The sequence below is a fragment of the Prionailurus bengalensis genome, chromosome C2, assembly GCF_016509475.1.
Source record: "Prionailurus bengalensis isolate Pbe53 chromosome C2, Fcat_Pben_1.1_paternal_pri, whole genome shotgun sequence".
Lineage (NCBI taxonomy): Eukaryota > Metazoa > Chordata > Mammalia > Carnivora > Felidae > Prionailurus > Prionailurus bengalensis.
The window spans coordinates 79943534-79969984 of record NC_057350.1 but is presented as its reverse complement, the minus strand read 5'-3'; the positions used below and the strand labels follow the sequence as shown (position 1 = coordinate 79969984).

The 26451-nt window shown below is 39.2% G+C and overlaps 1 protein-coding gene across 6 annotated transcripts in view; it reads left to right on the top strand.

Moving 5' to 3' along the window:
• Positions 1 to 26451, top strand: part of LOC122491615 (LIM domain containing preferred translocation partner in lipoma) — a 679043-nt gene that overhangs the window by 229739 nt on the left and 422853 nt on the right. For all 6 annotated transcript variants that reach the window (XM_043594610.1, XM_043594613.1, XM_043594611.1 and 3 more), the window contains one exon: positions 442 to 646. In XM_043594610.1, the coding sequence (XP_043450545.1) occupies positions 457 to 646 (190 nt within the window). In that variant the 5' untranslated portion in view covers positions 442 to 456. The remainder of the gene's footprint in view (positions 1 to 441; positions 647 to 26451) is intronic.

Below are 26451 nucleotides of genomic sequence, written 5' to 3'. Positions count from 1 at the left end.
AACACTTTTCTTTCTTTTTTATCTCACTTAGGTAATATCACTTCATTTAGGTAACTTATCACCATGTCGTTGTTTGGTAATCATTTCCATAGGTTATTGATAAAGTTGGAGCGTTTTTGCAACTTGTTTGGTATCAGATTCTCCTTTGGGTTAGGGAACATTTCTTATCATATCCATTTCCTGAAGAGTGTTAGTGTTAAAGAGGTAACTGTCAGAAGAAGTATTCAAGATTGGTGAGGGAGTTTCTATTTTCTCCTCCCATGGTCAGTTTTTCCTGTTCCTTCCCTTCCTCCTCTTCCTGGTCCCCCCATTTACCTTTTCTCTTTCTTCCTTCTCAGAGAGCTTTGTCAAGATTTCAAGTATGGATTAAGATGAAATTATGATAAAGGGAGAGGTGGGTTGCTTCCATTTTTGGAACCAACTGTGTTTATTTCTTTTTAGTTTCAGATTCCGACAATGTCTCATCCGTCTTGGCTGCCACCCAAAAGTACTGGTGAGCCTCTTGGCCATGTGCCTGCACGGATGGAGACCACCCATTCCTTTGGGACTCCCAGCATTTCAGTGTCCACACAACAACCACCCAAGAAGTTTGCACCAGTAGTTGCTCCAAAGCCCAAGTACAACCCATACAAACCTGGAGGTGAAGGTAAGTGGGGGGGATTTTAGAGCTGGGTGCCCAAAGTGGGAGAGTTCAGTATAATAAGAGTGACTCATCTGTCCAGTGTTGTGTCGGAAAAAGGTTAGCTCAAGAATTCGCTGTGCTTATTGTAGTTAATAGACTGTCAAACGTTAAAAAGCATCTAGAAACTATCAAAGCGAACCTTTCTTTTAGGGACATAGAGAGTGAGACCTCTTAGGGGTTATCTGGCTGTGGTTATACAGTGAGTTTGGTCTAGAGCCAAAACTAGAACCTTGGTCTCTTCATTCATAGCCCAGTGCCCTTCTACCGTGTTATCCTTTCACCTCATCTCATGTAGAGATGTGTCTGCTACCCAGCTGCCCCTCCCTCTTGACATGGGACAAGTGGCCCCATACGGTGCCAGGCAGTGGTCTGATTGGAAACCCATATGAAGGTACCTCACTGGAATTGTTTAACCTTCGTTGGCTATCTTTCCTCCCCTAGACTACTTAGGATAAAGTTGTCCAGAGAGCTCTGTGAGATCTGCGTTTGTAGAAGGTCATAGGCAAATGTGAATGAAACCTAGTTCTAGAGGTTGTAATGCAGTCCATTCAGTTTTGATCAGGTAGAGTTTGATGATCCACATGAGCTCAGCATCTCAGGTGCATAGGTCCATGCACATTCACACACTGAACCTCTCAGACAGTGCAGGGTGCTGTACTCTTTGCTGGAAGAGTTTCCATATTTTTACCAGTCAATGTCAGCAGCTCATCCAAACCCATGAAATAATGACTTATAACTGACAAGCAGAAGAACGTTCCATTTATGGGAGCTGAGAGAGAGGAGACCTGAAAGGAGATTCAGTACCCCTTTCTCTGTTTTCTCCCTCATCCCACCACCACTTAGAAAAATGACCTTACGTTACCCTCTCCATGATGTTTCTTACTGCTTCTTGGGTGACGGGAGTGTGTTTCTTTCAGCAAGTTTCCGTAAGACTGTGTCACACCCTGTCATATGGTGCAGTCTTTCTCTTTGCTTCCTAGTCCTCTACCTGTCCCCAGCAAACACTTCATTAGTCTGTTGGTATTGTAAATAGAGTTTAATGACTTCTGGAGTCAGACGCCTAGTCCAGATATCCAGCTTGTGTGAGATGGCTGGACGCTCAGGCAGGTGGGAGGAAGGTCAGGCATCAGCATGCACTCCTGGGCTGTGGCCATGGATTTTTTGTTCTGGGAGGAGCAACAATAAGACCATCAGAGTGCTACCCCGGAAAAACAGTATGTGCCGCTCTTGGTGTTCTACTAATCTCTATGGCAGTGCCTGAGTTTTATAGGCTTTGAAGGAGGCTCCATGTCTGCTCCCAGACTTAGTGGAACTGGTTGGCTTTGTTCTTTTTAGTGGTTGCAGGACTCAGGGCTGGAATTTGGAAGAGAATCCCTCCTCATCAGGACAGGAGGGGCCATATGTTGGCTTCCTTATTTGCTTTCTCTGCATTTCCCCTGTTTGCTTACTGGGGGACTATTGTTTTGTCCCCTCATTTTGGGGGAGAACTGAAATAGACTTCTCTTTCACATGAAAGGACTAAGATAGACTCCCTCCTGGAGTAGGAGGCAAACTTGTGAGGAAGCCTTGGTAAGTATGATAACTGACACACACCTGAGGGGCAGGGGAGGAGGGCAGGTCCCATATTAAGTAGGCGAATACATGGCATATGTGAGAGGGAGGAGGGAAGCAGGTAGTGGTCTCCCTTCAGATCCCTCCACGCCCAATGCTATGTGTGGCAGTGGGTTGGCCCCTTGGGTGACTCTGTGCACTTATGATGCCCCACTCCCTTTGCTGTAGTCTGCGAGGTTCGTTCTCTGTCTGTCTAGTGCTCTGGGGACACTGGCTTCCTCTCCAGAACACGGCAGCTCAGGACCATGTGCTCTTTCTCAACATACCACCCCCACCTCTTTTGTCCCCGGTCAAAATCCTACTTGTATCACCTTCTCCAAAATGACCAGACATGGCCTAGATCACAGGAGACCACTCCCATCCCTGGGAGTGAGATGTTTCCATGTACCTCTGGTTCTGTGAGCCTCACCTTTCTGCTTTTTTTTTTTCCGTTATTCCTCCTGCTTTTGCTCTGCCCCTATTCAGCATGTAGGCTGTACGAGATGCTGCGCTTCTCCGTGATCGTTTTATGGCTTTCTCGTGTTACCCTGTGAGGAAAGAGTTTTTCTCACATGGAAAACCGGAAATGGGAATATGGAGAGGCGAGGTAGTTTTGTGGCTGTTCAGTGTCTGAAGCGCGGCCTTTGTCCTTTCCCCAGGTGCTAAACTTGCTTTGCCCTTCTCTTCTTGGCATAGGTGGCTCTCGGGCCCCATGTGATGGTGATACTTCCTTGTAAGAATGTAAGCTTTGTTTCCCCATTTAAGCAACAAGACATGGTTTCTCCCTCGTCCTTATGTTCCTCTTGGCTCCTATTATGCTACTGTGTTTTTAGTAGGAATGATTGTGTATGGTCAAATGTATGTCTGTATGTTCTTATGTGTGTATATATTTGGATGGATGGCGGATGGCTGGATGGGTGAGTACTCGGCTCAGTAATTCTTTTCTTGCAGTAAACAGTTTGGAATATGGCATCCTCATTTCAAGCAACTCAGTCTCATTTAATTTCTGAAGTCTTGATTCTTTCTTGCACTGCTGCCAATCTCGCTCTCTCTCTCTCTCTCTCTTTTTTTTTAATATAACCTTTTTTGAATACGTGAAAGAAGAAATTTCCCTTGCATATATACATTTTAAATATAAATATGGGAAAGGTTCATGGATATTCAGACTTTGTTTTTCAATGAAGCTGCATCTCGTCATCTGCTCTGTATTATGACATGATATTTGTTGAAAGTGTGAGATTTGCTTTACTTTCTATTTAATTGAAATGTTAGTGCATTCTCTGTGACTGTAAACATTTTTATAATTTATGTTATTTTTTTGTCTAAATTTTTATACATTTTTAAAGTTTATATCCATTTTCCTTTTTTTTGTTTTTTTGTTTTTTTTTGGTTTTTGTTTTTGTTCATTTAGAATGCTCTGTAACATTAGTGAAACCCCCAGATAGTAGGTAAGACAGTTTTGTTTTGTTTTGTTTTGTTTTTTAATTTTTTTTTAATGTTTATTTTTGAGACAGAGAGAGACAAAGCATGAATGGGGGAGGGTCAGAGAGAGGGAGACACACAATTTGAAACAGGCTCCAGGCTCTGAGCTGTCAGCACAGAGCCCGACGTGGGGCTCCAACTCACGGACCGCGAGATCATGACCTGGGCTGAAGTCGGCCGCTTAACCGACTGAGCCACCCAGGCGCCCCAAGACAGTTTTTACCTACAGGGTGAATTGAAGATGCCGGGGTCTTGTGCCTCAGCTCACCTATTTTCTCCCTTTGGTACATACTCTCCCTCAATTTGTAGCCCATAAAGGCTTTTCATTCATAACTTAATTCAGAGCCTGACCTCTAAGAAGCTTAACTGCAAAGACAGAAAGTTAGAATTAATAGAAAGCATACAGTCAGCCCTTTACTGGTGTGAATGTGGGAAATGCAGGGCAGGGAGTATAAGTTGTTTGCTCAGAGGTGTGTGGCCTGCTCAGGGCTGAGCTCAGGTCCCCTCTGTCTGAGTCTAGACTTATCCAGGACCTCTTAACTATATTCTGGAGAGGACTCTTTCTCACTCCACCATAACCTCTTTATCCATCTCGTAGAATTCTTATCACAATTCTTATCACAAGCCTTCCAACAGACTTACTTGTAAATGAGCCTGTCTCCTTCAGTGTACTTGAAGCTTTTGGAGATAGGGACTGCGTGACTCATGCCTTTGCTCCCAATGGCACCAGCGGCACCCCTGCCACATAGTAGGTGCTCTGTAATGTTTGGGGTGGTGGTTAGGCCACAGCAATATAAACCTGCTTCTTCAGGCACAGATCCCAGCTTCATAGCTACCCATCAGGCATGCCAGTTCTGGAGCCCGACCCACCTGTTTGAATTACTTTTACCCTCCTATACCCATTCCTTGAGCCTTTTAGTCCAGGAGTTGTTGAGCCACTGCCACCTGGAAGTTTTCCGTTCCATTTCCCCACCTTAGTTTTATGTCTGCAATCTCTGGGGTTTGTTTTCTCATTTTTAAACTCGGGCTGAGAATGGCCAAGTACCCACATGTTTTCCACATCAGCTTATATTTATGTGATCCCGTATGTCATGATTTTCTTAAAAAAATATTATTTATTTAAGTCATCCCGGCACCTGCTGTAGGGTTCAGGTCCATGACCCCAAGATCAAAAGTCGTGTGCTCCATCGACTGAGCCAGCCAGGTGCCCCAACTCTCATAATTCGTTTATAATGAATTCTGCTAATGACCTTTCTCTAAAGAGCTTTGGCACACTTAAAAGTGGGGTATTGTTTTTCCCAGTTAGTAGCTCTTTAGGCCTTCAGATCCTCATATTTTGCTCATTGTTCTCAAACTTTCCACTGATCTTTTTTTAACAACTTGTGTTCCTTCTGTCCTCTTTGAATGACCCTGCGTTTCCAAATGCCTTTTCATGTTTAATACAGTAGACTTCATATTTTTTTTTATTAAGTTTTGCCTTCTTATAAAGTTTATCCTGTTAAATGTCCACATCATTTTTTGTGGAATGTTGCTATGTATGTATGATTTTGTCTCATCATCTTCTATTTTAGACTGATGAGAACAAGATAATGCATTTTTTTTTTCTGGTCTTGAAAGTAGTAGCCAGTGATTATCTTTATACTGTAATCTGGATCTTCTGTCTGCTCCAAATTTGCAAAATAAATAAATAAATAAATAAATAAACAAACAAAACCAAGAACACAAAGCCTTAGACTATGATGGCAGAACAGGGTATTGATCTTTCTTTTTCTGTTTTTGGTAGATACCAAAGTAATTGAGCTTTCCCACTTTACTAATATGTTATTTTCTTGAGATGGTTCTGAAATTTTCCTGTAATTGCAACTCTGGGAATTGGAAAACAAACGCACACACACACACACACACACACAATCTCTTTTTCTCTTTTAATACTTTGGCTGAATGAAATGTGATAATTACAATAGCTTATCATAGAGAATAATTGGTAATGTTTCCAAGTTTGCAAATTTGGGGTTGTCTTGTGGTCTGAAATTTACGTTCTCCAATCTCTATAAAGTTCCTTTAAAGAGCATTTTTTATGTCAGAATTTTGAAAAATTAAATCCCTAGGGTGCAAATTCAAGGTAACACTTTCAGTAGAATCCCTTTGCATTTGTACAGTCCTTTATAGTTTACCCCACACTCCCGTATTCTTTGTCATTTAATTCTTCAAAGGTGATTCTTGCTGTAGCTCTCTGAGTTAGGTAGAGCAGATGTTCTTGCCATTTTGCTGAGTGCTAAACTACCAGAAGTGAAATAACTTATTTAATAATCATGTAGCTAGTAAAATAATAGAGCTAACCTTTACTTTTCATATCTAGGGCTCTTTCTGATGTTAAGGGGTTCTATTTATTGGAGATTGGGTTAGGCAGCTTCATCCACTTTAACTCCATGATTTTTTTATTACATGATTCTTCTTGGAGTTAATTTCAAAGTGGTTGTTCTTTTCACAAACTATTTCCACCTGTATTACCTAATTTACTTCTATATAATATAGATAAGACCTCTGCTTTCAAGCTTTGCCTACCTTGCTTCACCTAGACTTGAAAGGTCTGATCAGTGGTTGAAATGAATTCTAGTCAATGAGGGTCCTAAACCTGAAAACTTGTTGCTAGATCTCTCCATGCTTTCTGCTCCCGTGAGGTTATTAATCCATTTCATGAAGGGGGAATAGTTTTTAGGTGATTTGCTAATCTGGAGTAGATGGGAGTAGCTGGAATAAATTGCCATCACAACTGAATTCCCCATGATGGAGATGGCAGCCAGTCTTCCTTCATTTCTGCTTTCTTGACAAAGCCATTCTTCATGCATTAATCACAACATCTTTGAGCCGCAGGAGTAGAAAAGAGTTTGAAGTTCTTGTAATCCAGTCCTTCCATTTGCCAGATGTGAAAACTCAGTCTAAGAGGGAAGGGAACTGGCTTCCCAAGGTTATCCAAGAGTTTTGCGCTGAACTGGAGCCAGAGCCCAGGTTTCCCAAATGTGCTCATTCCACTGTATCTCCATTGTCTCAGATGGGAAAAGGCAAGACAGGCTTGGTTCGTAGGAATCGGGAAGTCATGGGTTATTGATACTTGGTAGAGAACTAGCCATTAGTGATGTGAAGTGATGTAAACTGGTTAGGCTGGACATATTTGTTTTCTCCACAGAAGTGAAAATGTGAGGGAAACAGATGGCCACCGATGACAATATATTTAAAGAAATGATGTAGCATGGGTTTTCTCTACCATTTTTGTGTTTAACCTATAAGCCAATTTGGTGCTGCTTCTCTTCTTACGGTTAGTAAACTTTTTTTGTTTGTTTGTTTGTAAAGACTTAGAATAGTAGGTGGCAGAAAGTGTAGGGGAACTGACTGTGAATTCTGAACAATCATATCTAAATATTTAGACTCACAGTGTGCTATCTAGTCTCTGGAGTCCTATAGTTTCTGTCCCCTGCCACCAGAGGTGAATCTAGCCTGTGACTTTGCAGGTACAAACGTGAAACATCTTATTTCTGTAGTCCTGACAGTCCTGTTAAGTTGCCAGCAATCATACAAGAGCGATTGCAGCTTCTTAGACATTTGTTATCATTATGCATGGGCTGTCATGAGGACAGTCACAAAGTCACTGAAACATCAGGAACTCTAATGAGACTCGGGCTTGACTGGCATGCCCCGTTTCTGGTTCAAGGTAAGCGTGTTGAGCATCGTCTATGACTGTGGAGTGCTGTACATGAGTTTTCATTTTCAGAGCCTTGGCGGGGTGTGTGGGGAGGAAAGGACAGCTGTTCATTCATTAAAGGGTCAGATAATAATTGTATTAATTTGATCTTCACATCACATCTTCCTGAAGAGAAAAGGATTTGTAATTTCTTTGGGTGACATTAGATTTTACCAAATATTCACAGGCCTTACTGACACTTGAAAGAGCCAAGATTCATGCTGATTTGGGGGGCAGGGCATTTACATTCAAGCCCCAGTTTCACTACTTGACCTTGGTGATGTTTTCTATTCCACATTTCCTTAATATATAAAATTAGCTGGTGATATTATCTTACAAGATTGTTTTGAGCATCAAATATAACAGAGGATGAAAATGTTTTATAAACCATAAAATATCTTAACAACTCTAAGGAATTACCATGGTGTACTTATTCAACAATCATTTACTTAAAACAGATTTTGTGTTAGGCTGTCTTCTGGGGGCTGAAGGAATGGCAGTGAGCAAGACAGAGATTAATCCCTGCCCTCATGGAACACACTTCTTGCTATAATAAAAATAACATTGTTTTTAATCCTAATAACTAACATTGAAAAAATAGTATTTACTTAATAAATGCACTTCAGAATCTTACTACATGCTATAATAATTATTCTAAATTATAATTCTAGTAGTATAATATGACTAATACATGTGTAGTGGTATAGCTAGAATTGTTAGTAATAAAGTTATATTGGTAAAGATTTTTTTTTATAAAATTTTTTAATCTTTATTTATTTTTGAGAGAGCATGAGCGGGGGAGAGGCAGAGAGAGAGGGAGACACAGAATCTGAAGGATGCTTCAGACTCTGAGCTGTCAGCAGGGAGCCCTATGTGGAGCTCAAACTCATGAACTGTGAGATCATGGCCTGAGCCGAAGTCAGACGCTTAACTGACTGAGCCACCCAGGTGCCCCTATACTGATATAGATGATCAACTTCAAATAGCAATGATAGGAATCACAGTGCCTCAACTGTGAAATTCTAGAGCCTGGATAAATCTTAAAAATTATCTAATGCAACCCTTTCGTTTCTGAGATGAGGATCATTATTTCACTAATACATTTCTAGAAGGTGTAGGGCCTTTGCCCTAGGAGTGCTGTAAATAACAGACAAAATTGTTGACTGCAGGCAGGGGTTATTACTCCAATATTAGAGGCGCAGAGGTTAGGTGGCTTGTTCAATACAAGAGAACACTAAGTAGCGAAGCTGAGCTCTGATCCTCTGGATTCCTTCCAGGGTTCCCACAGTTTTGTGTCACTGATGCGTTTTGGGTGACTTGTTTAGGAGCTCTGGTGATAGAATTAATTTATGTGGACAGAGTCGAGTAGATGTTTTAGAACAAAGAGAAGTTCATTCATGTATTGTTAACAAAATCTCTTATTTTGTAACCTGTCAGCATAATGAACTATGGAAGTAGATTCCTTAATAAGGTGCTAGATTCCTCATCCTTTGTGTCTGGCTTTGGAAGTGGTGAATAATGTGGTGTTGTGTGGTGAAGTACTCTTGAATCTTATTTATTTTTATTTATTTTGAGAGAGAGAAAGACTGAGTGTGTGTGCATGAGCGGGGGAGGGGTAGAGACAGAGAGAGAGAGAGAGAGAGAGAGAGAGAGAGAGAGAGAAAAGAGAGAATCCCAAGCAGGCTCCAAGCTGTCAGCACAGAGCCCGAGGCAGGATTCAGTCACATGACCATGAGATCATGACCTGAACTGAAATCAAGAGTCATATGCTTAACCGACTGAGCCACTCAGGTGCCCCCTAGTTTATTTTTAAATTATATAAATACATAGTAATATCGTCACTTCATATTTTAAATCTAAACAAAGCTTAATTTCTTTTTTGAAAATAAAAGTAAATATAGAAATACAATAAAATATTACCATACATCTATTAGAATGGCTGAAATTTAAAAAAAAAGTCATATGCTGTAGGGATGAGGAGACACTGGATCACTCATATGTTGCTGGTAAGAATGTGTAAAATTGTGTAACGACTCTGTAAAACTTTGGCAGCGTCTTTCCCAAACATGTCCTGAGCATATGATTTAGCAGTTGCACTCCTGGGAATTCAATTCAGAGACATGAAAAGTTATGTTCACACAGAAACCTGTACATGAATGTTCATAGCAACTTTTTTCATGATGACTAAATACTATAAAGGCAATGTCCACATGTCCTTCATATAGGTAAATGTTTCAACAAAGTCCAGTATCTCCAAACAATGCATTAATACAGTTCATCAATAAAAAGGATTGCACTATTGATAATATGCAATAACCTGGATTGACCTCAACGGCTTTATGCTTAATGAAAAAAGAAAAAGTCAGTCTCAGAAGGTTACATATACGGTATGATTCCATTTATAAGACATTCTTGAGATGACAAAACTCCAGAGATGGAGAACACATTAGTGGTTGCTAGGGAACAGAAATGAAGGATGGAGTGGGGCAGGAGTGGGTGTTCATACCAAGAAAAAGCAACAGGGAGTCTTTCTGTGATGGTGGAGCAGTTCTGGATCTTGGTTGTGGAGGTAGTTGCACGGATCTATGCATGGGATGAACTGGAATAGAATTATATACACGCACAAATGCATGTGGGTCAAAAAATGGCGGGAACTGAGTCAGAGCTAGCTAACAGTAATGCAACAATGTCAGTTTCCTGATTTTGATGTTGTATTCTACCATTATCAGATGTTACCACTGGAAGAAACTGAGAGTCTAAACAATTTTTACAACTTTCTATGAGTTTGTATGTATGGATGGATGTATTTAAAAATGGTTTCTTCTCCTTCTCAAGTGCCATCTTGCATGCATATCGAATTCTCTTACCACACTTTCATGATTACTGTTATAATGTATGGTTTAAACAATGGTCAAAGCTGGCCAGTCATCAGAAAGACTTGGGGAACATTTTTTTTAAAGAAAAGAAAACACACAAGCCCTGAGGCTCATGTCAGTACCACAGATTTAAAATCTCAAGGCATGGGCCCCAGGAATCTGCATGAAGACAAAACAAAACAAAACAAAACAAAACAAAACAAAACAAAACAAAACAAAGCAAAACTCCCCATATAATTCTGATTGAGACTCAATTGAAGTTTGGGAGCCATTCATTTGTTTCAATAACTCCAGGGGCCAGTGTTTTAATGCCTTTTGAATCTTCTGCAGGTCTTGGGAGTACACAAACTCTCCTTAGTTAATGGCAGTGGCTTTTGAAGTCTTAAGTATCTTTTATCATGTGAACAATGTAGAGGTTCAGGGACTCAAATCATTCTTCACCTTGCTATGGTTTTCCTTCTGTGCTTTTATCATCATAACATAGTTTTTTGCATATGTTGTCTCAAGGAATTTTAATTGGGATCCAAAAACAGAAGAAAGGAGATTTAAAAAAAAAAAAAGATTCTTCTAGAATACTCAGCGATGCCCAAGCTTGTGCATTATAGAGCACTTGCTATTGTGTTACTTCAGGAAGGGATGCTTGAAATCTCAGCTGATTTTGGGTCACGACAGGCCTATGTAAATCATCTATAAATGGATTCATTATGGATATTATAAAAATAAATCTGACACCTGAGCCTTTGGGCAAATATACCATATAAAGAAACCATACCCTGGAACAATGATTGACCCTAGGAACTGTAAGACAAAAAAAAATCATGGTATTATATTTTTATCATCCTTTCTTAAATTTACTGTTGCCAGAGTCTGGAAGGCTGAGCACAGCACTAGGGAAAGAAGAGTATAGGTCCCTGAGATGTGGCACTTCAGGCTTCCTAGCACTTTCACCACCAGTATTCTCTCTTCCCATCCATTCTTTACATTGCTTTGTATGTTGCTGATCTCAAACAGAATAGATGGTCTGCTGCACAGGAAGCAATGAAAGAAGCACTTTACTGTAAAATATTCATTACAACTTGCAGCTTTAAAGATGTGTGTGTGTGTGTGTGTGTGTGTGTATGTGTGTGTGTGCGTGTGTGTGTGGATATGAATAGATTTCAAATGCCTTTCCCACATAATATCTAGTCCAGTTGGCACAATATCCTGTAACATTATGGTTCCTACATTATTATAGTTCCTAAAGACAAATGAAAAATCTAAGATTCAGAGGACCCACAGTAAGGCTTATAAATGTAGAAGCCACATTTGACCAGATTTTGGTACTTCCCCTTAAGTAAAATATTGGTAATATAGAATAACAATTGTGTAATAATCAACAATTATTACTACCACTAAAACGAGTTCTCTGGCAGAACATTGTCATAAGGATGTGAAAAACTTTTTAGTAGATTTATTATCCTATTTCATCTAAAATCCACTCTGCTTTAGTGTTAATCTTTGGCTACACTGTAAAAGATAGGTATCATCACTCTCAATCTGCAGAGAATATAATATAAAGTGAAACAACCAGCACAGGGCAAAGCTGGGATTTGAATCCCTGTCTCCTAATTCCATGTGTAGACTTTTTCTTAGCACTACACTGCATCTGGTTTTAATGCTATTAGTATTTTATCTTAAAAGAAGAAAATCTTATCGCTGTTATTTTCCCCAATCATTAGCATTTAGAGCTGTTTGAAAATTGAAGTCATCCAAATAACGTGCAAAAATCCATTAGAATCACGTGTGCATTGGCGTGTACAGGATAATGTACAGAAGTAAAAAAAAAAAAAGCCAAAGTAATGTCAGGAAGACATTATTTCAGAAAGCTCTTCAATAACTATTTGAAATCTTTGTTAGGTTGCGTGAATTATGCCATCTTGCTTAAACTTGTTAGATATCATTGGTAGTTTTATTGGCATTAAAATGAAATTTCAATGACATGTAAATTTGCTGTTTTTGTTAGTGATCTGTTCATATATATAATCACGATATAGATTTTATCAGGTACTTCCTTCCAGTATTCAGGTACTACTTTCCTAAATAAAAATTATTTACCAGGAAAGAAATGGCCAAGGTACATGATATGTCACTAGAAATATCACCATTTGAGGTGACCTTGAAGTGTCACATATGCCCATTAAATGTAGTCCCTGGTAGATGGATTTTACTTTTTCATACCTCACCCTCTGCATTTATTTCAGTTCCTCTAGTGGGGACAATTCAGATATGCCTCATGACATTTTAATTTAATAGGGCTCTATAAGAGATAGGAAGCAAGTAAAAACACATCCTAATCCTTAAGTGGTTTATATTTTCATTAGAAACTTGACATATGAAAATGACCAGTTAACTAGCAATATAAAGCTTTAAATTCTGTGAGGTGGCTCTATGATTATTTTCTCAGAGGACTCAGAAAAAAGAGTTTACTTGGGATCAGGACAGGACTGGAAGGATAAAAGAGGGAAGACTCATGGCAGGCGGTGGTTAAGCACGGAGACTCCAGCATCGGATAGATCTTGGTTTAGGTTTTGATTTTACCCCTAATTCTCTGGGAACTTGGACTAATTAGGTTAAGTAGCTGCTTAAGCTGTCTCAATTTGTTCTTACTTTAAATAAATATATATATGTCAAAAAAATTATATATATATATATATCTTAAAAATATATCTCAAAGAGTTGTTTTTTAAAATCCAGTGAATACATTGACATAGTATGGCACAAAATAATCGCTAAGTCAGTGGAAGCTGCTGTTGTTACTGTTGCTGTTATTATTAAAATTAAAATGTGGGTATTAGTTCTGGGAATCATAATCCATAGTTTTTACAACCATAAATTTTTAAATTATTATTGTCCAAATGTAACTCTCGCTGATTGTTTTTGAAAATAGCCTTAGTTTTATTCTTTTTTGTGCTTTGGTGATGTTTTTAGGATTGAATGTCTTAGTTTGACCTGCTAGAATTGTGATGTGTTGATACATACTATTTTAAAATTGTAGAACATGTTTCTCAGAGACTTTACTTGAACTATGCCATGAAAAAAAAAGATTCATATTTATTGTCTCTTTAAGAAGTAGCATTTTTATTATTGGACTATCATTACAGATAATAATGTAAATGAAGTTATATAGAACAAACAATATAAACTGGTGATTTTTATTAATTTTTAAAATCTTTTATTTTCCAACTTATCCAATGAGGCAGAGAGATTCTAAAGATGTTATTAATTATATTTTCTGAGAAAAAAAATTAATTAGGAATTTTATCTCGCATCCCGCTCATCCCCAGGATTCATATTTGGGATTTAGCCAGGGCCATGAAATTATGTTTAAACTTGGTCCATGTGTATGTCTCTTTTCACAGAAAGTGTCCGTATGTCATCAGACCCTTAAGGAGATGCTTAGTTCACTCATTAAGAAAGATAACATCCTTTGTCTAAGAGGTCACCAGTCTCTCAATCCAGTTATATTGCTTTTGTTTAAGTAAAAGCCAGATTTTCATTTTCATCTCACCAGATTTAGAAGGCACTGTTTGAACAGAGAACTGAGTATTTTGTGGTGGCATTGGGAGAGGGTTTCTAATATTTATCAGAAAATATAATGCACATACAAAATAATGTACACTGTATGTGCAATTATATCACGATATATGGTTTTGATATACTTTCGTATACATTTGCACATCTTCTCTGGACAGCGCCCATCCAAGGCGAGGCGTAAGTTCTTTCTTCTGAGAGCGAGGCTGGGCGGGGATAGTGACACCATTTGGTATTTGAGGAGATCAAGTCTCCATGATGAGATTGCTTGGACCTGGTCTTACAGGTAGAGAACAGTCAAGAGGAGATTCAAGAATAACTCTTCTGAACCCAAATCAGGTCCTTTATACTGCAACATGTTTTCTGTTGCTTAGCATAGAACTATTACCCATACAGTTTTACTTATTTCTCTTCTATGTGAATTTAAAATGTCATATTTGTTCTGCTTCCATTATTGCAGTTTTTGAACGATGATTCATCAGTGCAGTGGCCTATTTTAGTGAACCACAATAGCTTGGGTAGAAAGGAAAAAAAAAAAGATTCAACATACTCAGGAATGGAAAGCAGCCATCTTTTTATAGCTAAAATTGCAAACATCTGGCAATTACTCTATTCCACCTCCCTTCAAAAAAGAAGAATCATCCCTTCAACTGGAGCCTGCCGCTGTGTTTAATCAAGGCAGCTCTGCGGGCCTCAAGGGGCAATAGGTTTTGATTCAAGGAGGCCATTGCTTAACCTAGTTGGCCTGAGTCTCGTTTGAAAGTACACTATTTAATGCTCTCCATATGGTACTGTATTATATAATGATAATAATGGTAATATGGCAATTAATGGCTGTAGAAAACCCCCTTTTGCTTTTCTGCCCTGGCTAATTTGCGGTGGCTCTTATGGCAGCTTTTATATTTTGAAAGCTAACTGGTCAGGTCAACTTTGCCTCTCTCTTTATTCTCAGATGCTTTTTGTGCTCCTGAACAGAAGGTTCAACGATACCAGTACCACCAACAGTCACCAACTTGATTTCATTATAAAGCGATCTAATACAATGTTGAAGGAACAAATCCATTTCTTTTTAAAGCCTGTCAGTGATCTTAGAGTCACAAAGCAGTCACCATGGTTATGGTCCCTTAGTACCCCACCCTTATTTCTTATTGTGCTAATTGTTTGTGAAACTTAGTTCTTCCCTCACTGACAAAAGTCAGCTCTGTTGGCAGGGGAAGTGAGAATGGCTGGTGGTTTGCAATAAGGGCTGAGAATCAGAACTTCTGCATTTTTCTCTTGGGGCTAATGCCAGCTTTCGCTCTGGCCTTGACCGATGCATTTACCTTTCTCTTCCTCTAGGTCAGTGAAGGGTAGAGGTGGACTTTTCTTTCCCAGGTTCTGACAACCTTATTACCACTGTTCCCTTTTGCTGTGGAGAATCTTGGTCAATGATCCTCAGTAACTTTGAAGGCACAGAAAAGCTGTAGTAGGAAAAAAAAAAAAGAAAAACAAGGTTCAAAAGATTGGTGATTTTCAAAAACAACCTCAAGTACTAAAAATAGGCTGTTTTCTAGTGTTAGCATATTATGGTACTTGGAAATCATAGACATTCAATGGGGGCTCTCAGCTTATTTTATATACCTGGCTTCTACTCTTATGCCTTTGGTAGAACTTTGTTCAATACCGAAAGCCACAGCTTTTCCCTTGATACAAGAATTTTGCTGCGTGGTCTCTCCTGCCAGTCTTCCCCAAGTCCCAGTGAAGTTTGCAAACATCTAATTCACTTTAATACAGCTTTGGAAGAGGTAAGAATGTAACTAGGGAATTTTCTGGTTAAAACCAAAAAAATGAACGAATGAACAAATGAATAAATGAATGCATGAACGAAAGAAAAACAAGTACCCCCTGACAACATAAAATGCGTATCTTACTCAGTACACCTATTCCATGCAGAGCCTTAATGGTCTCTGGAATGTCAAAATGTGCGCATCTTCTTTTCTTTGTATCCAATATATTATTGATAGTTCTGGCCTTTCTCCCTCGTGAGCACATCTTAGAACTTGGACTCGTTTATTACAAGCTAGAACACTAGCCTGTTCGGCTTTCTCCTTGATGACTTTGCTGATGTGGAAAAGGGTATGACAGTGTCCCTTCCTTTTTGCCGTATGGCTTAAAGTCTGCAGGCTTCCTAGAATACAGCCAGTGCAGTACTGCAAGCGTTTTAATAAATGTCTCTCCATGGTTTTCCACCCTCACTACACTTAACAATCACCGGGGACCTCCAAAAAATACCAAGACTAGGGTCTTATTCTCAGATATTCTGAAGTAATTGGTCTAGAATTGGCACCATTTTGGGGGAACACTTCTCTGGTTTCAAGAACTACTGAGGTGGACCAGTCTCTCACCTGATACTGAACACCTGATAAATCATCTTTCCCAAGGTGTCCCTACAGGTTTTCTTGGATATTTCTAATGGAGGAAACTGAAACTCCTTGTTCTGTCTTTGGACAGCTCTGATTTTATGGAAAGTTTACCTTAATTTTGACTTGAAAGCTGCCTTTAAAAAATGTGGGCATATCTCTTAGTCTTCTAAGTTTATAATCTCTGCAGAGTTTAGTTAGTGCTTAAAGCTGTCAACACCTGTTCTCCAAGAAAAACAACAACAACAATAGAAAACCAGCTGTACAATCTGGTCGCATCTCTCTGATTGTGACCCAGTCCTCATTAAATGGGCCCTCTCCCTTCATCGCTTTTGAGTTACACATTTCTGGGAAAGGAACAGGGAAGAGCAAACAGACAAACCAAATAGGTACTTAGTCTGGTGAGGTAACGTCAAGAGCTACCTTGTCACCTAGACTGTTTGGCTTTGCGAGCAGGGACTCTGCTGGGCACCATTAAATTCACAATGCCTACCATGGTTGAGGCACAGAAGAAGCATTCAGTGAATATCTATCGAGTAAATAATAGTTACAAAGTTTATGAAGGTGGCTTGGTTCAGATTGAGTCTCCTAAAACTGACAGTTTTACATGTAATAATACTTGAGACAATACAGTGGGAGTAGTTCCCTTTTGCAGAGGGAGTAAGGCTTAAAATACCTACTCGCAAATTTAGTAAGAGATACGAGGGTTCTATATCCAAACAACAACAGCAAAACTAGAATAACAACTCTGAAGCTCCCTGGAGGGATGTAAACTTAGTAGCAATCGCCCTGGTGCAGATATGTCCTCTTACTATGTCTTAAGTTTGCTCTGGCTTGAATATACAGTGGAGGTGAGAACAGATTTTATTTATAGTGTTACCTGTGTTACCTTTAGATTAAAAAGGTATTTTCCCATATTTAGGTGGAAACTGCTGCCCCTCCGGTCTACTTTTGGTCCCAGCTCTGCCCTTAAAGCTTGCAGTCCCTTTGCTGATATGAATCCTTTCACGCCTCTAAGATAGCGGATCTATCCCTCATCTCCCCCGCCTCCCCTCCTTCAAGCTGGACATTTCCATTGCAGTGTTTCTAAAACTTTAAAAACATTAAAAAAAACCCTGACTTCTAGGGGTGCCTGGGTGGCTCAGTCAGTTGAGCGTCCGACTTTGGTTCAGGTCATGATCTCATGGTTTGTGGGTTTGAGCCCCATATCAGGCTCTGTGCTGACAGCTCAGAGCCTGGGGCCTGCTTCAGATTCTGTCTCCCTCTCTCTCTACCCCTCCCTCGCTCATGCTCTCTTTCTCTCTCTCAAAAATAAACATTAAAAAATAAAAAAAATACAAGATTGTGAGTTATAATTGGCATATAGCCAATGTTAGTTTTAGGTATACAACATAATAGTTTGATATGTGTTTATATTGCAAGATGATGACCACAGTAAATTCAGATAACATCCATCACCATGTGTAGTTATGCTATTTTTTTCCTTGTGATGAGAACTTTTAAGATTTAATCTCTTAGTAAGTGTCAAAAATCCAATACAGTATTATTAACTTTAGTCACCATGCTGTATGTCATATCCCTAGGACTTGATGTATCTTGTAACTGGAGGTTTATACCTTCTACCATCTTGAATTATTTTTATCCAGCCTATCCTAGAAAGACGCTTCTGTCAGGACCCAAAACTGAACATGATGCCATTGACTGCAGATGGAGAATGGCAAATTTCTTTAAGAGAATTCCTTTTCCTAAACAAACATGCAAGTACCAAGAGCTGCCATTACAATCGTTAGCATAGCTTGTTGGACTCACTTATGGCACTGTTCTTTTTAAATAAAATACTGATATGTGTATGTATATTTACTAATATATATATATATATAATATATGTACTAATACTGTGTGATATTTTTATGGTTGACATTTAAAAAATAATGTGTATATGTATATATATATATATATATATATATATATATGCATTTTTAATTGTTTATTTATTTTTGAGAGAGACAGACAGAGTGCAAGCAGGGAAGGGTCAGAGAGAGAGCGAGACACAGAATCTGAAGCAGGCTCCAGGCTCTGAGCTGTCAGCACAGAGCCCGACATGGGGCTCGAACTCACGGACCTCGAGAACATGACCTGAGCCGAAGTTGGACGCTTAACTGGCTGAGCCACCCAGGTGCCCCTATATTTTTAAAATACTTTTTTTCAGGGTTCCTGGGTAGCTCAGTGGGTTAAGTGTCCAACTCTTGATTTGAGCTCGGTCATGATCTCACCGTTCATGGGATTGAGCCTTGTGCTATCAGCACAGAGCCGGCTTGGGATCCTCTCTCTCTCTTTCTCTCTCTCTCCCTCTTCCCCTTACCCCCATCCCCCTCAAAATAAATAAGGACACTTAAAAAAATAAACAACTGTTTTTTTCCTTACTCTAAGTGGAAAAGAATACAAGGTCTTGGAAGGTAGTAAGGGCAAAAATGAATTTAGATCATTCCTATGATTAGGTTAAGCAGTCTGATTACTGCAAATAAGTATTACAGTTGAATAAATCAGTTGGGGTTCATGGAACCCAAGCAAGTTGAAATTTTGAGGAAACAACCTGGAAAAGCTAGAGTGCAGAATGAGTAATAGTAAAAACCAAACTAAGGTTATTAGGAAACTAATCAGAATTACCTATATGATCCTTCTTTGCAATGGCTCTCCCCGGTGTATCTTGTCCATGGGTTTACCTTGATGTACATCTCCTTAATTTTTATTCTTACGTTATTTTAATTTTATTTTTTTTTTAAAGAAAGAAGGATAATCTGTTACTTTTCTGCTGCCTGTGCTGATGAATTATTTGGGTGTTGCAGTTACAGGCTACCGCTACCTGGTTGCAGTGTGCCTCGAGCATAGATTGACTGGAAAAATGAACCAGACTCTTCAAACTTCACCTACACAATCAAGGTGATGAAGCAGCAGCAGTCATTCCACAGTTCTACCCACCTCTGTGATTTGCGAGTCCGTGTGCTTGTTTAGGATTAATGTAAAGAACACAGAGTGAGTGATAGAGGCAGGTGATTCAACACTCATGCACATCTGGAGAGATGGCAAGATCATCTCCTGAAACTTCTGAATATCCTTCTGTGCCACCCTGAGAAGGCACAGGCATAATTCAACACCCAGTAGACGAGGCCCCATTCCATAAAATTGAAAGCACTTTTACACCATCACTGATCACTTCGAGTCCTCTCCCCATCCCAGTTTGGGTATTTTAGGGGAATAGGTTTTATTTATTGTGGTGTTTTTCTTTCAATTCACTGAACCATGTCATATATAATTAAGGTGTTTTTTTTTCTCCACTCCCAGCTTATTTTGGATTCCAAGCGACTGTATTATTTTAGAGAGCTTCAGCCATAGTTCCTTTTAAAAGATAGTGTTTCTTGAGGCATTGTGTTTTGCTAGTGGTGAGTGTCTACAATTCCCAAGCAGTTTATCTCATGTAGTTTCTTCTCTACTGGATACAGCCCAGATAAAAATTAACCTGTATGACAGTATTGCTTGTTCTAGACTGAAATTGTCATTGGGAATTACCTCTTATCCTGGAAAACAGTGTCAGTCCAAGGTTGAAAAAGGAGATGTCTTAGGATCTGTGCCCATTTTGGGGGCTGCCAGGGAATTTTTCTTGTCTGGAACAATTGCCAGGGCACTTGTTGCTGATAGACCTGTGCATTACCAGGGCATGTTGCTAGAAGTAGAGGAAGGGCAAAGCTAGAGCCATAGAGGGAATTTCAGGGCAAAAAGCTCCTAGTTAGAAGCTGGGCACTATGCTTGAAATGCCCTTCAAACATCCCATTTTCAGAAATAAATCCAACTGTCATAGCAACTGTTATTTTTTCCCCAGACTGAGTATAAAGAACCATGATTCCCAGTTAGTAAGTAGCTAGGATCTATTGCAAAGTTTGACTTTGTTCTGAATACAGTCTCAGAACTGTACATGGATACTCCATTGAATTGGAAGAGCCAAAGGGCCTGCTAAATAAAGGTAATTTTACCTTGACCACACTGAAAGGAGGTGGCGACCAATCAAGAAGTCAGCCACCACCCGTGACAAGAGCTAACTGGATGGAAGTATGTCCATGGGAAGGACACTTTTCTGTTGCACGCTATGGCTTACGTATGTCACTGAACCACCCTGGGGTGGGTTCCTCCATTGTAAAACAATGAGATTGAACAATATTATCTCCTCACTTCCTCCTGCCCTAAAATTATATGAAAGTATGATTCAGCTACAGAAATTGTGTAAAATTGGTTACTCCTGAAGGGCATGGACTAAAATTGTTCCCATGGAATATTGTAAATTTAGTTAGGCTGTGAAATGGGCCATTGGCTCTCCATTCTGTATGCCTTTAGCATGTTGCTCTGCCACTTCCATGCCCTCTTTGCTCTCCCATTCTAGGCTAATATCTTCAAATGTTCTTTTCTGTACACCAGAGCAAAGTAAAATTGATGTTCTTAAGTACATGTAGTTCATGAGGGAGATAACATTTTATTTGTTCCTACTATATGCCAGGTATCTGATATATCATCTTTACAGCATTATTTGAAATTTGGTACTAATATTTCCAGTGTTCAAATAATGAAATTGAGGCTCAGAGAAATGGGAAGTAAGTTGCCTCATGTCCAGTGGCTAATAATGAACAAATCTTTGATTTGCATCCAGCTATCTCTAAATCCAAATTTCATAATCTTTGTGTTTCTATTGTATTTTATACGCTAACTCCTGAAATCTATCCAGGAAGTATCTGTTAAATGTGCATACACTGAGATACATACATACATATGTTTATCTCTCTCTACATCTATATTCATTATCTATCTATCTATCTATCTATCTATCTATCTATCTATCTAAGAGATTGATATTCTTCATAGTATGCCAAAGTGGAACCTTGCTAGAAGGACTTCCATTTTTAATAGACATCAGAACCTTAAGCTAAAGGCATGAAGTTTTAATGATAAAATTTTAGGTATAACTCATGGGGGATATGGGAAGCATGATGCCTTTGGATATATGCTACAGATGTTATGTGAACTTGGCCTATTGAAAGTGTTAAAAAATTTCCAAATTAACCTCGTGGTGGGGAGGAGAGTAAAATAAACACAAGAGTGAATGTCTGGCCAGATACCTGAATCTTCTAGGTAGTATAAGGGGAATACAAACTAGGGGAAGATATACTGGATAAAGATCCAGAATCTTTGTTACTTTCTTACATTGACTTAAAAAAAAATCCTGGTCTGTTTTGAGCACATCAAAACCTTTAAAAAGGAACATGTAGCCATTTCTTTTTCATTTTGCTGAAATGTGTGTGTGTGTGTGTGTGTGTGTGTGTGTGTGTGCATGCGTGCGTGCATGGGGAGTGGATAGGAGCCTCAAGGGATGAGAAGAAGAGCTTAATCTGGACACCAATCATTTATTCATTCAACAAACATCTATGGGAAGAGCTGTGTTGAATTAGAGATAAACAAGGTGCGAACTTTACTTTGGCTGTGTTTTCCCCCAAAAGAAGGAGAGATTGGAAGACTCTGGCTAACAAACCTATTAGGGTTTTCTAGCAGCCTTGTCCTTCCTTTATCCAGGCTTAGATTGACCCAGAACATTTTTTTTTTGGTCTCTTTATTTACCTATGAAATATATAGATAATACAGAGATGGCATTGAACCTTTGTTGAAATGCATTTCAATATGAATATTGGCTTCTATAATGGAAGAGATAGTTGATTTGTCGTGACCACCATTTTGGAGGAAAATGGGAGGAGAATCCTTAGACCCTTCTAAAAAAGAATTTTGGAAACTTGATCTGATGGCCTTGAGATGGTTAAGAGATCCCATTGTTTTGTAATCCAGCCTGGCGATCTTGTACAAGACTGTCAGGGTGCTGTCCTGCATATTGTCTTTGCTGATCACAGTAATCAGGTCATAAGAGAAAGAGAAGTAATAGAGTGTCTCTTAGCAACCAACCCCAAGAGAAAGAGAAAATTACTCAAACCTGGCCATCCAGCCAAAGAAGTAGAAAGCAAAAAATATTCTGATAGTCTGTTGAAAGTGCCCAGGGACATGAGTGTGACAGTTCCTGTAGGCTGGTTTGGGTCTCTCTTTAGAAAAGAAAGAAAGAAAGACAAAGAAATAAGTAAACAAACAAACAAAACCCCTCTAAAACTGAAATTTTTCTTTGCTTTCCTTCCTCTCTCTTTTGATAATTTTTTTTTCTAACCTTTTCTCATTAAGAGGGAGGAAGAGACAAAGGGTGGGCAGGGACCAAAGAAGCCTCGTCCCCTAACACAAGACGTGGTAGTCCAAACCTTGAGTGGTTGTGTGTTGGGGCAGAGGGGGGGACGGTGGTATTTCTTCATTGTGGCCAGGGTTTTCAGTCGAGATCTGGATGGCTCTGCCAAGAAATAGGAAATGTAAAATTAAGAGATGTTATTAGTTTCATAAGACCTGCTTTTGCCCACCTTTCTTGTTACCTGTACGGCACTCAGCTCTGTAGCTATTAATATGTATCACCAGAAAGTGTGGTCCAAGGAAGTTGCTTTCAAACTTTTTAAAAAGACAAATGGCAGTAAGAAATAAATTTTCATCGATAATTACACACACACACACGCACACCTATATATATATATATATATATATATATATATATATATATATATTTCACTTAACAGTGTATGTTCTTACTTGACATGATGCACATTGATGTTTTCTATTCGATTTCAGTTTTTAAAAATACCCTTGGAGGTCCAGTGAATCGATTCTATGACCTATTCATGAGCTACTTTATACAGTTTGAAAAGCACTAGTCTAGGGTCAGCATTTGCTTCCCATTTGAATTTTATTAAAATGATGCCAAACAGCAAGTTCACTCATGGTGAAGAGCCGTTGGCCAGCATTGTGATGTTCAGAGTAATGGTTATTTAAGCTAATACTTCCTTGTCATCTGTCAAATAGATGTGTCCTGAGATCCTGGCTTGAAATTTTAGGGAAATAAACCTGAGGTAGTTCTTCTTGGACTGTCAGCAGTTTAGAAAGGTCCTATAGTGCGGCCAAGAAGCACTGGACTGGACTCAGGAAACTTGGTTCCACTTGGACACATCCCTTTCTTTGCCCCTTGTTTGATGGAATTGAATTAGGTAATGCCATAAATTCCTTCTAACGTTTGGAATTTATAGCTGGAAAGGGTCCTGCAAATCACTCAATTGAATATCTCTGTTTCCAAGATCCAGTCCTAGAGAAAGAACATGGATAGATTTCCCTATGTCCTATAAGGCTCTGTGGTAGGCAGTAATGTCCACAGAAGACTGGATCCTAGTTCTCACTACAGATATCTCAGTTTGGTATAGGAGTGAAGACATGTACACAACTAAGTTCACGAAAAGGTACAATTGGTTAAACACTACAGTTAGGGTAGTCCCGAGGTGCCTGGGTGGCTCAGTTGGTTGAGCATCTGACTTTGGCTCAGGTCATGATCTCGCGGTTCATGAGTTCAAGCCCCACGTCGGGCTCTGTGCTGATGGCTCAGAGCCTGGAGCCTGCTTTGGATTCTGTGTCTCCCTCTCTCTCTGCCTGTCCCCTGCTTGTGCTCTGTCTGTCTCTGTCTTTCAAAAAGAAACGTTTATATATACAATATATACATATAAAATTAAAAAAATATATATAAACTCTAAAGAATTCATAATTTAATCTGACTGGAAAGATGAAGGCTGAAGGCTGCACTAGTATAGGGAGAGGACGCTCTTGGGCTGGACTTTGAGGGAAGGCGAATATTCATTCATGGAAAGGTTGACAATGGTAGACCATTTCAGGCAGACTAAACTTTGTGTCATGGGAGAAGGGAGTCTCAGTTGCCTCTTGGAGGTTTTTTTGTTTTTTTGTTTTGTTTTGTTTTGTTTTTTGTTTTTTTTTTTGTTTTTTTTGACCTCACTGAACTCACCAGAGGTGATTTTTTGTCACCCTGAAATTTTCTATATTTTGTTGGACTTTTTTGTTTCCAACTAAAATGACCCCTTAATAATGATCCATTGCTCACTACTCACTGATAAGGTGAAGCTTGATTAAGTAATATCTATACAGTATTCCCTGCTTCTAGGAGACACATGCTTCTACAAATACAAGGTGTTATTACAATGTTTTTCTCCCTCAGGGGAGTAAAAAGTAAATAAGGAAATGCAAATTAATACCTGTGATCTTTTTAGAACAAATAATGCTTGAAACAATCTCTCTCTCTCTCTCTCTCTCTCTCTCTCTCTCTCTCTATATATATATATATATATATATACACACACACATATATATACACATATATATATATATACATGTATATATATGTGTATATATATATATATTCACATATATATATACATGTATATATATGTGTATATATATATATATTCACATACAGATCTTTATGTAGTGTCATCTGATCTTTTAGTAGTTTATAAACCATAGAAATACTCCACATTATTGAGGATACTGGAGGTAATGTTCTCAGTGATGTCATTTTCTGAACTAGACTGGTTTGGTTATTAAGCCAGTTAAGGGAAATAAGGGCAACAACCAGAATGGACCCTAGGACTTTGTAATTTTGCTTCCATTTTGTGTGTTTCCTTGAGGAGGCTCTAGGCACTCACATATCTTGTTCAGCCATGCAGTTCTCCAAAGCTTTCCTGCTGGCAGAAGGAGACAGAAGAGTGTGCTGCTTTCTTGAAGTTCATCTATTAACCTGTTTTCTCTCCACAGGCTTCTTCTGGAGTAGTACTCTTCCATACTATACCCCTAATACCTCTGTCCCACACCTGAATTAACAGTGATGGGAGTAAATACATTTTCTTTTTATTTTTTTTAATGTTTTATTTATTTTTGAGATAGAGAGAGACAGAGTGTGAGCAGGGGACGGGCAGAGAGAGAGCGAGACACAGAATCTGAAGCAGGCTCCAGGCTCTGAGCTGTCAGCACAGAGCCCGACACGGGGTCGAACTCATGAATCGTGAGATCATGACCTGAGCCGAAGTTGGACCCTCAACCGACTGAGCCACTCAGGCTCTCCGTAAATACATTTTCTTAATATTCTATGGCATTTTACGTTCATAGCACACATTCACAGACTTTTTTTTTTTAATTTGATCTCCAGAGCCCCTTTCATAGGTGAAAATGGCAGGGGTTACTACTCCCCTTGTGTAGATGATGAAGGTAAAGTATCCAGAGTTGATGTCACTTGGTGTCGCTCACTTGCAAAATCGTGGTGCCAAGAGAAGAGTAAAAGGATCAGGACCCAAGGGAGTTTAGTTGGATGGTGGAAGGTCCCTGCTGATGTTCAGTTCAGATGATCTGTTTGAAGGCTTTTCATTGTAGAGGAAGAAACTTGAGGCTGAGAGAAATGGAGGTATTAGTGTTTCAGAGATTAGCACATAGAAGCAGATTTCCGATGCCCTGTCTTGGAGGTGCTTAACATCATATCTCCCAGATTTAATGCTGCCATATCCCCTGTTCTAATGGTAGCAATGTACAGAGCCATTGTGACTTGATACGTACGCATACATTTCCTAAACAACTCCTGTTTACTGTTGTTACCAGTTATGCATAATTAATGTTCTTTTAAGCCTGTATGGACTTAGGACCCAATATTTGTCTAGCACTCTTAACTGCCTTGGGAAAGAACAATAACAAAAACTTAAGATCTGGTTGGGACTTCTACATGAAATACTCAGAAGTGCTTTTGGTGAGATTTAAAAAAAAATAATTAACTGATTAGAAAAATAATCAAGACTTAAAGTTCCGTAGGGATGTTGAAAAAGGTCATATAGTTTTAGGCCTGCATAGACAAAAGCAGGTGGGTTCTAAAGGCTGGATAGGTACAGTTGGCTAAGGGGTGAGGGGTGGGGAGTGATGTGGGTAGGGTAGTTGGGGAGAGGTGGCCAGATGCAGTAGAGGCTTGTGACCAGGAGGGGCGTATGAGGTGAGGTGCACAGTGGGAGTTCTAGGTCTCCCAGGTGAGGAAGGGGTGATCAGAGGAAGGGAAAGGCAAACTCTGCCATCTTTTCTGCCTGGAGCCTGGAACCACAGTGTGAAGTAAGGATGTAAACG